The sequence below is a fragment of the Mustela lutreola genome, chromosome 15, assembly GCF_030435805.1.
Source record: "Mustela lutreola isolate mMusLut2 chromosome 15, mMusLut2.pri, whole genome shotgun sequence".
Lineage (NCBI taxonomy): Eukaryota > Metazoa > Chordata > Mammalia > Carnivora > Mustelidae > Mustela > Mustela lutreola.
Window position 1 is genome coordinate 45,957,910 of NC_081304.1, and position 11,586 is coordinate 45,969,495.

Sequence of the window (11,586 nt, forward strand, 5' to 3'; positions counted from 1 at the left end):
ATCTGTAAGTGATGAATCACTAAATTCTACACTAATACTGTATGTTAATTAGACATAATTTAAATAAAAACTTGGAGAAAAAAATAAGTATGCCACTGGTAAATGGCACAGAAGTTAGGATTCTACAGAATTTTTTTTTTAGGGTAAATGTCCCAGATTATAATTGCTGGGTCATGTGGTAGATGCAGGGCTGTTTATTTGTTTTTGGTTTTTTTAGATTTTATTTATTTATTTGCCAGAGAGAGAAAGACTGCGCACAAGCTGGGGGAGCAGCAGGCAGAGGGAGCAACAGGCTCCCTGCTGAGCAAGGAGTCAGATGCAAAACTCAATCCCAGGACCCTGAGATCATCACCAGGGACCAAGGCAGACACGCAACCAACTGAGCCACCCGGGAATCCCTATTCTCAAGAGTTTAACAAATTTACTGAATGTCTATTACTTGCCAGATACCCTTAATCCATTTGGATACACTATAATAACAGATCTCTTTGGTTTTCTCTGCGCCATATTTTAAAAAATGTTAATCTTAAACCATCTTAAAAACCCTCTGATTCCTCCAGTGTCTGAGCAATCAAGTGAACTTGCATGCTATGAGAGGCTCTTTGTGACCTATTCTTTTCCCTTCAGTCTCATCTTGTTATTTTGAGCCCACTATCCTATATTCAGTTCAGCCCCATCTAGACACAGCTCTCCAAACTTAAACACACCTTACACAAAAATCTGTTCTCTATACCTGAATTCTTTCCCCCTTCTATTCATTCTTCAGGATTCAGCTCAAAGACCCATGACCTTCACTAACACCACCTCCACATCACTGCTTTGTCCCGCTCTCCCAAACTTCATTTTTGATTGCCAACAAAATAACCCTACTTGAATATCCCACAGCCTTCTCAGGTACTATATGCCCCAAACTTAAAATCTCATCTCCCCACAAATGAGCTCATTCTTCCTTATTCCCTAACTCAATAAACTAGGCATTACTACCCATCCTCTCGCTAAATTAAAATTGCAAGCACCATATCTGGCTCAGATTCCTTAATTTCCACTATGTCCTGCTAATTCTATTCATGAATTTCACTCAAATTCATCAGTGATTTCTTATCCCTCCTCCCTCTATCTAGTTAGGCCACCAGTGTTTAATCTGGATCACTGAAACCATTTCCTACTCACTTCCCTATACCTCCAATCTTAATTTCCTCTGCAACCCATCTTCGTCCATGCTCCAAAAATATTTCTCTTTAAAACACAACTCTGAACATGTTATTCCCTGCCTTTAAACTTTAGTGGATTAGGACAGGGATGGGTAACTCTGAAGACACAAGAAGCCTTTATACCATATCCTTAAAATTAAATTCCAAACTCCTAGGGCACCTGGGTGGCTCAGCTGGTTAAGTGTCCAACTCTTTCTTGATTTCAGCTCACGTCATGAGATTGAGCTCTGCTCAGTGCTAGGTATGGAGCCTGCTTAAGTCTCCCTCTCCCTCTGCCCTTTGCCCCCATGTGGGAGCAAGCTCTCGCTCTCAAAAAGAATAAACTCAGGCACCTGGGTGGCTCGGTTGGTTAAGCGTCTGCCTTTGGCTCAGGTCATGATCCCACAGTCCCAGGATCGAGCCCCACATAGCAGAGTCTGCTTCTCACTCTCTCTCTGCTCTTCCCCCAACTCATCTCTCTTTCTTGCTTACTCTCTCTCAAATAAACAAAATCTTAAAAAAAAAAAAAAAAAAAAAAGAATAAAAATTAAAAATTCCAAATTCCTAAGTGGATCTTAAAATACTACAAGCATAATCCTCCCCAACCTCATCTCCTGTCGTTCGTCCACAACATCTTAGACATACTGAGCTTTTCAGTTCCTCTACTACTCAGTGCTCTACACATACTTTCCCCTCTGCCTGTAGCATTCTATCTGGCTAACTCCTATTCAATTCTTCAGCCACTTCTGCTTCAAATCTTTCTCTACATTACAAAGTCACAGTGAGGTCTCCCTTCTGTGTGACTCCCAGATTCTGCCACACCAAAAGCTTGCCTGCTTATTTATGTGTCCACTTCCCCCACTAATGTGTGAACTCCAAATGCAGCAGTCACTGTGTTTCTTGTTTATTATGGCTTTTCTAAAACTTTGCACAGAATGGTTAATCAATAGGAATTTGTTAAGTAATTAAGTACAATGATAGGTATACAGAGAAAACAAAGAATAACAAAACTGTAGCTGTCCTAACACTACATGGACTAAATAAAACATTCACATATATAATTATGGAACAAAGATTTAAGAACAATGGTAGGGGGGCACCTGGGTGGCTCAGTGGGTTAAGCCTCTGCCTTTGGCTCGGGTCATGATCTCAGGGTCCTGGGATGGAGCCCCTTGTGGGGCTCTTTGCTCAGCAGGGAGCCTGCTTCCCCCACCTTGCCTCACTGCCTACTTGTGATCTCTGTCTAATAAATAAAAAAAAAAAAAAAGAACAATGGTAGGGATTTAAACAAAGAGAAATACCAACTCAATCTAAGGTTTTCAACAAAGTGAGGGGCTGAAAATAATTCTTAAGAGTATACAAAGAAAATACTATAACTTATTTAAAAACGTTTAATTTTTAGTTTGAACTATTTTCTAATGTGCTTAATATAGGAATATGGTCAGCTGTACAAACATTGATATGGAACTATTCTCAACTTTTAACTGAGTAGACAAAAAACTTTGAAACCATAGTCCTAGGGCATTTGATCTAACCTTTTGTACTAGGGGAAAAAAGGGGCCCAAATCGCTTTCAGAATCTGATGAAAACTAAGGATTATCTCCCAGAAATATGAGCATAAATATACATATTTTTTAAAAGATTTTATTTATTTGACGAAGAGAGAGAGCGCACGTGTGCACAAACAGAGGGAGTAGAAGAGGGAGAAGCAGGCTCCCCACTGAGCAGGGAGCCCAATGCGGGACTTGATCCCAGGACCCCAGGATCATGACCTGAGCAGAGGCAGACACTTAACCAACCGAGCTATCCAGGTGCCCTAAATATACATTTTTAAACTTTTATAATATTTCTAGGCTATCTTGCTCCTCAGGTTAAATCCTGCCCTAGGACCTCCATTTCTAAAATCATAAGGAGACTGCTAGTAGGAAGAGGTCATCAAAATGCCTCAAGTCCTGTGATACTATTATTCCTTACCTTCCCTTTTCTCCACAATCCTGCTCCTCCTGCCCCTCATACTTAAATCACAACTTTCACCAGGAAGGCTTGGAATGTCCAGCCTCTAACTCCCAGAGTTTAGAAATGCAGTTAAAGATTTCCTTCTCAACAGTATAACACATGTATCAGTTATTCCCACACCATTATCATGTTTGCCATTTCCCACAGCACACAATATTTTCTTAATTTTTAAAAATCAACTTTTTAACTAAATTTAACTTAAAAAAAAAAAAAAAGATTTTACTTATTTATTTGAAAGAGAGAGAGACAGAAAGTGTGTGTGAGCACGGGAGGAGCAGAGGGAGAAAGACAAGCTGACTCCACACTGAGGACAGAGCCTGATGTGGGGCTTGATTTTAAAACACTAAGATCGTAACTTGAGAGAAAATCAAGAGTCGGACACTTAACCAGCTGCCTTCGGCTCAGGTCAAGATCCCAGAATTCTGGGATGGAAGGAACCCACACTGGACTCCTTGCTCAGCGGGGGGAGTTTGCTTTTCCCTCTGCCTCTGCTCCTCCCCACATGCCCCCTCCACCCCAGCTTGTGCTCTCATTCTCTCTCTCCAATTAAAACAAAAAATTTTTTTAAATAAACTTATCAACATCGAAGTAATAGTATCCATGAAATCAGTTTTGATGTCTGGTTATTATTTTCTTACCGACATTAAAGTAAAAACACTTAAAATAAGGACTAAATACTTTAAATAAAAAATAAATAAAAATTAAAAATAAGGGGCACTTGGGTGGCTCAGTGGGTTAAAGCCTCTGCCTTCGGCTTGGGTAATGATCCCAGGGTCCTGGGATCGAGCCCCACATCGGGCTCTTTGCTCAGCAGGGAGCCTGCATCCCCCCCCCCTCTCTCCTGCCTCTCTGCCTACTTGTGATCACTGTCTGTCAAATAAATAAAGTCTTTTTAAAAAAATTAAAAATAAAGAATCCTCACTAAAAAATAAATAAATAAAATAAGAACTCTAGGCCCACATCAGCAGCATGTTTTTTTTTTTTTAGATTTTTTTAGATTTATTTATTTAACAGAGAGAGAGAGAGAGCAAGGCAGGGAACACAAGCAGGAGGCATGGGAGAGGGAGAAGCAGGCTTCCTACTGAGCAGGGAGCCCAACATGGGGCTCAATCCCCAGACCCTGCGATCATGACCTATGACGAAGGCAGACACTTAACCAACTGAGCCACCCAAGCACCCCAGCACCATGTTTTAGAGCACAATCCCAAGGTTTCTGCACTTAACTCTGGGATCCCTACTGGGTAAGCAATAATTTGGACATCAAAGTTTCATAAAGTCAGAAAGAAACTGAAAAGTATTTGGTCAAATCTTCTCATTTTATAATTTAAAAAGATGAAACCCAGGAGTGCTTGGGTGGCTCACTCAGTCAATTATCCAACTCTTTAATTTCAGCTCAGGCCACAATCTGAGAGTTGTGAGATCAAGCCCCAAGTAGGGCTCCTGGCAGAGCAATGGAGACTGCTTAAGATTCTTTCTCTCCCTCTCCTTCCCACTCCTCACAACCCCCTCCCAAAACAAACAAAAAGGAAACCCAGACAGGTTAAGTGATTTGTCCAAAATCAGATGAGAAATTTCAGGAAATGTCTACGATTAGCATTCAGGTGTATTATCAGTCCAGTATGCTTTCCACTACCCTGTGTCCACTCAGATTATACTAGAATACAGTATTAAGAATTCTTCATTTTGGAGTGCCTGGATGGCTTAGTAGGTTAAGCCTCTGCCTTCAGTTCAGGTCACGACCTCAGGGTCCTGGGATCAAGCCTTGCATCAGGCTCCCTGCTGAGCAGACCTGTGATCTCTGTCTGTCAAATAAATAAATACAGTCTTTTTAAAAAAAAGAATTTTTCATGTTACCTACCTTACTCTTCCGTTCAGATTTATCTGAACATGCTGCTTAAAATCTGGGTATTTGGTTGCCAGATATGCAAAGTCAGGAGGTTTGTCCTTGTATCTATTTCTTGCATGCATTGATTTACTCAGAGCCATCTTTAAAAAGAAAAAAAAGGAAAAAAGTCAGCATATTTAGTAAAAAAAATACATTAATGGGGAAAAGTGGTGGTTGCCAAGTCAACAGTTACAGCCAACGTATTTTTGCCAATCAACTGAGAAAGTAGAAGTTATATTTTTTAAATGTACACAACAAATAAGCTAAAGAAAATATGCTTAACATCACCATGAGTCATTAGGGAAATGCAAATCAAAACCACAGTATCATTTCATACCCAGCAGGATGGTTATTATTAAAAGAGAAAAAAAAGTTAAGAAGTGCTGGTGAGGATGTTAGGAAATCGGAGCATTGCATGTGGGAAAATATACAATGGCTGTGGAAAACAGTTCAGCAGTTCTTAAAAAAGTTAAACATAGAATTACCATCATATGATCCAGCGATTCTACTCCTAGGTATATGCCCAAGAGAACAGAAAGCAGGGATTCAAACAGATATTTGCACATCAATGTTCACAGCAGGATTATTCACAACAGCCAAAAGGTAGAAACAACCCCAAGTGTCCATAAATGGATAAAGAAAATGTAGTACATACACACAAACAATCCAATGTCCTTTAGGCATAAAAAGGATTAAAATTCTCATACACCCTACAACATGAATAAATCTTAAAAATACTATGCTAAGAAAGATAAGCTACATTCAAAAGGACAAATGTATTATCTCTCTCATGATGAGATACCAAGAATAGGCAAATTCATAGACAGTAGAATAGAGGTTAACAGGGTTTGAGGAAGAGGTAGGAATGTTGAGTTATTATTTAATGGGATTCTGCTTAGGATGATGAAAAACTTCTAGAAATGGAGAGTGGTGATGGTTATATAACCGTGTGAACGTACATAATGCCAGCAAACAGTACTTAAAAAATGCTTAAAATGGGGCGCCTGGGTGGCTCAGTGGGTTAAGCCTCTGCCTTCGGCTCAGGTCATGATCCCAGGGGCCTGGGATCGAGTCCCACATGGGGCTCTCTGCTCAGCAGGGAGCCTGCTTCTCCTCATCTCTCTCTCTGTCTGTCTCTCTGCCTATTTGTGATCTCTCTCTCTGTCAAATAAATAAAGAAAATCTTAAAAAAAAAAAATGCTTAAAATGGGGGCACTTGGGTGGCTCAGTGGGTTAAAGCCTCTGCCTTTGGTTCAGGTAATGATCTCAGGGTCTGGGATAGAGCCCCACATGGGGTTCCTTGCTTCCCCCCCTTCCCTGCCTGCCTCTCTGCCTACTTGTCATCTCTGCCTGTCAAATAAATAAAATCTTAAAAAAAAAATTTTTTTTAATGCTTAAAATGGTAAATTTTATGTTCTGTATATTTTATCACAGTTTCAAAAGTATATACACCATTTTTTTTTTAAACCATGGAAAGTGCAAACCTTTCTTTAGAAAGTACCAAAGGGCAGAAGGCAGTATAATTTATAGCCAAGAACTACCAATCAGAGGTTAGTTTTTTCTTTTTCTAAGATTTTATTTATTTATCAGAGAGAGAGGGCGAGAGAGCAAGCACAGACAGACAGAATGGCAGGCAGAGGCAGAGGGAGAAGCAGGTTCCCCGCCGAGCAAGGAGCCCAATGTGGGACTGATCCCAGCGCGAAGGCAGCTGCCCAACCAACTGAGCCACCCAGGCGTCCCCAGAGGTTAGTTTCTACAAGGATCTCGTATGGACTGATTATTTGGTAGCACATCATTAAATCACTAATGTTTCAAAATATATCTCCTATTTTAGGGACGCCTGGGTGGCTCAGTTGATTAAGCAACTGCCTTTGGCTCAGGTCATGATCCTGGAGTCCCAGGATCAAGTCCCATATCCAGCTCCCTGCTTGGCAGTGAGTCTGCTCTCCCTCTGAACTCTCCACTTTCACATTCTGTCTCTCAAATAAATAAATAAATAAACTTAAAAAAAATTATATATATATATATATACATATATCTATTTTATAAATTTCAGTCTTTCATTCTGAGGTAGTTAAAACCAAATGAAAACAATTTTGTCTTTTTCCAGATTAAAAAAGAAAAAAATTAACACATTTATAGCAAGATACGAAACTGAAGAAAAACCATCGATTGTAGTGTTTTAAGATTTATCCACTTGCGACAGAAAGAGCGAGAGCATGAGAGAAAGCACAAGCTGGGTGAAGGGCAGAGAGGCAGAGAGAGAAGCAGGCTCTCCGCTGAGCAGTGTGCCTGGTTCCATCCAGGGACTCCCAAGATCACCACCCAAGCCGAAGGTAGACACCCAACCAACAGAGCCACCCAGGTGTCCTGATCGTCATGGCTTAGTAAATTATGCACTTGGTAATCTTAAAAATTATTTTAGTGCATATCTATGGGTAGTAAGTGATTTGTATTTTCTTTGTTATATCATTCTGTATTTCCCACTGTTTTTCACGAGGTGCATTCATCTAAACAGTATTATGTAAACCAGACTCCTAGGTATCACCTGATAGTTGTATACCCCTCTCATAGCCCAAGAAATCAACAGTCATGTAAAATTTACCTGCTAAATACCTCTCAAATCCACGTATTTTTCCCTATCTCCACCAATATCAGCCCAGTGAAAGTCACCTAGATTTAGAACAGTCTCCTGCTTGGTCGCCCTGAATCCACTCTTCTCTCTTAGATTTCCTTTTTCCACCTTGCAGAGATCATCTCCTAAACACAAATCTCACTATGTCTTCCTTCTCCTGTGCCCACTTGCTCAAAACTTTATTTAGGATTAAAAACAAAAACCATGGAAAACAAAAAACAACAAAAAAAAACATGGGGCAGTGGGGTGGCCGAGTGGGTTAAGCCTCTGCCTTCGGCTCAGGTCATGACCCCGGGGTCCTGGGATCCAGCTTCGCATCGGGCTCTGTGCTCAGGGCAGGGAGCCTGCTTCCCCCTCTCTCTCTCTGCCTGCCTTGCTGCCTACTTGTGATCCCTGCCTGTCAAATAAACAAATAAAAATCTTAAAAAAAAAAAAAAAAAAAAGTCATTACTTCAGCATACATATAAAGCCCAGCATGATGTGGCCTTACCTATTTTTCAGCATCAGGTTAAGTCACACCTCATGTTGTTCTTTCTGTCCCTCCACTCTGGCAAGCAGGTCTTTCCAGTTTATTTCCTTTGTCTCTAATGTTCTTTCCTCCTCCTCTTCCTTCACCTGATGAATTCCTATTCATCCTTACTCAGTTCAAGTGTCTCCTCTTCAGGAAAGTTTTCCTTCCCTAATTCCCGATTCACCCGCACTAGTCCTTCAAATCATACTCTAAGCATCATTTTCTCAGGTAGGCTTTCTATGACACCGCATATCCAATCAGACGCCCACTCTATATACTTTCAAAGCATTCTATGCTTTCCCTCAAAGCTCTTTACATTTGTCTGTTCCGACCTCCACCCCACCACCCAAGCTGCAATCCCATCCATCTTATTCTTCACTGTATTCCTCCAGCAACTGACAAACAATAAATACTTGTTGAGTGAATAATTCAGAATTTAGGGGAATTAATAGTCACCTGGAAGTTTTTTAGCATACTAAACTACCACCGTTTGCTTTAACGTTATCACAGAAACTCACTATGTACAAGTTGCAATTTCCCAACATATCCTTTACAGACTCAAAAAAGAGGGGAGCATAAAATTAGGACAAGAATCAGTCCCCATTAAAAAGATGAAAAAAGTGTGCCTGGCTGGCTCAGTCAATGGAGCAGGGAACTCTTGATTTCAGGATTTTAAATTTAAGCCCCACGCTGGGGCTTAGAGATTAAAGAATCTTAAAAAGAGAGAGAGAGAGAGAGAAGAAAAGAAAAAAAGTTTTAAAGAAAAATGTTTTCCCAAAAAAAAAATGTTTTCCTTTCTTGTGATTCTGGCTAGCAACGGAAAAAAAAAAAGTATTCCAACAGTAATTTCAAAAGACACTGGTATGTTACGGCTCTGCAACACATTAAGATTCTGAAGACTGGGGGCGCCTGGGTGGCTCAGTGGGTTAAGTGGACTGGCTAAGTGGACTGGTTAAGTGGGTTAAGTGGGTGGCTCAGTGGACCATGCCTTCGGCTCAGGTCATGATCCCAGGGTCCTGGGATTGAGCCCCACATCTGGCTCTCTGCTCAGTGGGGAGCCTGCTTCCTCCTCTCTCTGCCTGCCTCTCTGCCTGCTTGAGATCTCTTTCTGTCAAACACATAAATAAAATCTTAAAAAAAAAAAAAGATTCTGAAGACTGCATAGTTAACATCAGTGTACATACATAACACTTTGAACATATGTGGAACAAATTAAATTACAGATATGGCAGATTTAATTTATATCTTACATTAATCAACCTTTCTGATAAAGATAAAGAGTCAATAAAGCCATTTTTTTGCTAACCTCCTAATGAAGGCAATGGAACGGTAGCCAAATCTATCCGATTTCTCAAAATTTAATCGAGTGTCAAACTCTTACCTGGCATTAACCCTGTCACTCCCCCTTCGCTCTAGCCTAATCTACTTTTCTCTTCCTGGTTCATTCTTATGTAGCCACATTAGTCTCCTTAGATTTTTGGGTTGGTCTGAATGGACTGCTCTTCCCCCAGAAATACATATATACTAGGTATCCTTGCCTTGTTCAGGCCTTTGATAAAACCTCACCTTCTCACTGCCTTTCCCTTCTCTTTCTTTCTTTTTTTTTTTTTTTAAGTGGGTTCCACATCTAAGGTGGGGTTTGAACTCTCCACCCCGAGATCAAGAATAGCATGCTGTAAGGACCAAGCCAGTCAGGTGACCCTGATACCTTTTCTTAGTGTAGAGTGAACACTTAAATGTGCAGTGAGTGAGTGAACACACTCCTCTCCCCTTAATACTTTCAGTCTTCAACGCGGAACTTACGCATCTGACATTTCACATACAGTATTTACTTATTCTTTAAAATCTGCCCTGCCAATAAGCTTCATAAGGGAAAATATTTGTCCATCTTGTTCACTGCGATATCCCAGTGCCTAAATCAGGGCCTGGGAGAGTAAGCACTCATAAGTTATTTGTTGACTGAAAACATGATGGAACTCTTTTCACTGTCCGAAGCCACTGAAACACAGCACTCTCATTTTTTGTAAACAGTCATCTTGGCACTTGAAAAGGCAGCCCTATTCAGAGCTGGACCTTTTTCTTCTGGGTTACCCGAATCGATTCGGAAAGCCAAAGCAGTACACCCTTGAAGCTGACGCCTCGGCTTTCTTTGATCTTTGCCATCTCCATGCTACTCTTTCCTTGGTTTCTCCCACTCTTCAACTACCATTTACCTGAACACTCAAAAGAATCTAAATTCCTCTTCGAATTCTAATTTCCGATTCTAACTTCGATTTTCTTCTGTATCGATCTCTCTCAGTTCAACTCCAGTCTGTTTTTTCTCGTCGCCTTCCTTCATAAATTCTACTTTTTCCTCTAGTTCAGCCACAGGCATTTCCCCATCTCCTCCACTCATCCCATACGCTCATTTTATCGACTCAGTCTTCCTGCCTCAGTTTCACATCTCTCTAAACCTCCTCAGCCTCTAGGGTCTTTTGTACTTCAATCCTAGTCTCCATTCTAGGCGCCAACTCCTCCCATCCATCCCACCATTAACCTCCTCCACGTGCTCAATCGCGCACACACACCCATCCATCCCAACTTATTCACTCATTCATGTGGTCTCTCTCCCTAGACCCCAAGTCGGCACCTCACCGGTCCAGAACACGCGCGCGCAACATGCACGCACATACACAGAAACAAAACCACCCACCCATCAGGTATGTCTCCCTAGGCCCCAAATCAGACACTCACCAGCCCCGAACCCAAGAATAAGGAACTTGGGCCATATATGTTAAATGACCTCTCAACCCGCCCGAGAGATACAGAATGACTCACATCTGAACTCAAAAGTTTCTTCCAAATGACCGATCTGGAGTAGGCCTCTACAACTTCAGAGTCTTAAAACACCCGCAGAGCGAAGCACCTAGAAACGCAGATGTTACGCTCCTAGCGCGCCGCCATGTTGGGCAAGCATCCAGCCTCGTGATTGGACGAACCACTCTCGCGCGACCTGTAGCAGAACCTTAAGAAAGAAAAACCATCGCGAGACCTGGAATTCTCAGCTCCCGACACAAGGAAGGGGCGTGGTAGCAAGTGGAGTCTTTTGCGTGAGGACTACCTGCATTACAATCTGTTTGGGAATTTGTTTTGTAATGTAGATTTTTTTTTTAATGACAATGTAGCTTTCTGGGTCCCACTTCAGACTTACTAAATCCCACTGCGGTTAGGCGGGACTATGAGGAGGGCGGAAGGAGGGGGCGGGGAGCTTTAGGATTTGCTGGCCAGCGGCAGTTAGCATTTATTCTGCAACAGGTCTCTTGCTTCATGTATTGTCTCATTTAATCATTACAGATATGAGAAGGAATGA

The 11,586-nt window shown here is 41.3% G+C and overlaps 1 protein-coding gene across 1 annotated transcript in view; it reads right to left on the reverse strand.

The window, feature by feature from the left end:
- The window catches only part of METTL16 (methyltransferase 16, RNA N6-adenosine), a 75,989-nt gene extending 64,793 nt beyond the window's left edge, over positions 1–11,196 (reverse strand). The window contains exons 1-2 of the mRNA XM_059147904.1: positions 11,055–11,196; positions 5,065–5,192 (exon numbers count right to left, since the gene is read on the reverse strand). Of these exons, the coding sequence (XP_059003887.1) occupies positions 5,065–5,192 (128 nt within the window). The 5' untranslated portion in view covers positions 11,055–11,196. The remainder of the gene's footprint in view (positions 1–5,064; positions 5,193–11,054) is intronic.
- Positions 11,197–11,586: the final 390 nt, after the last annotated feature.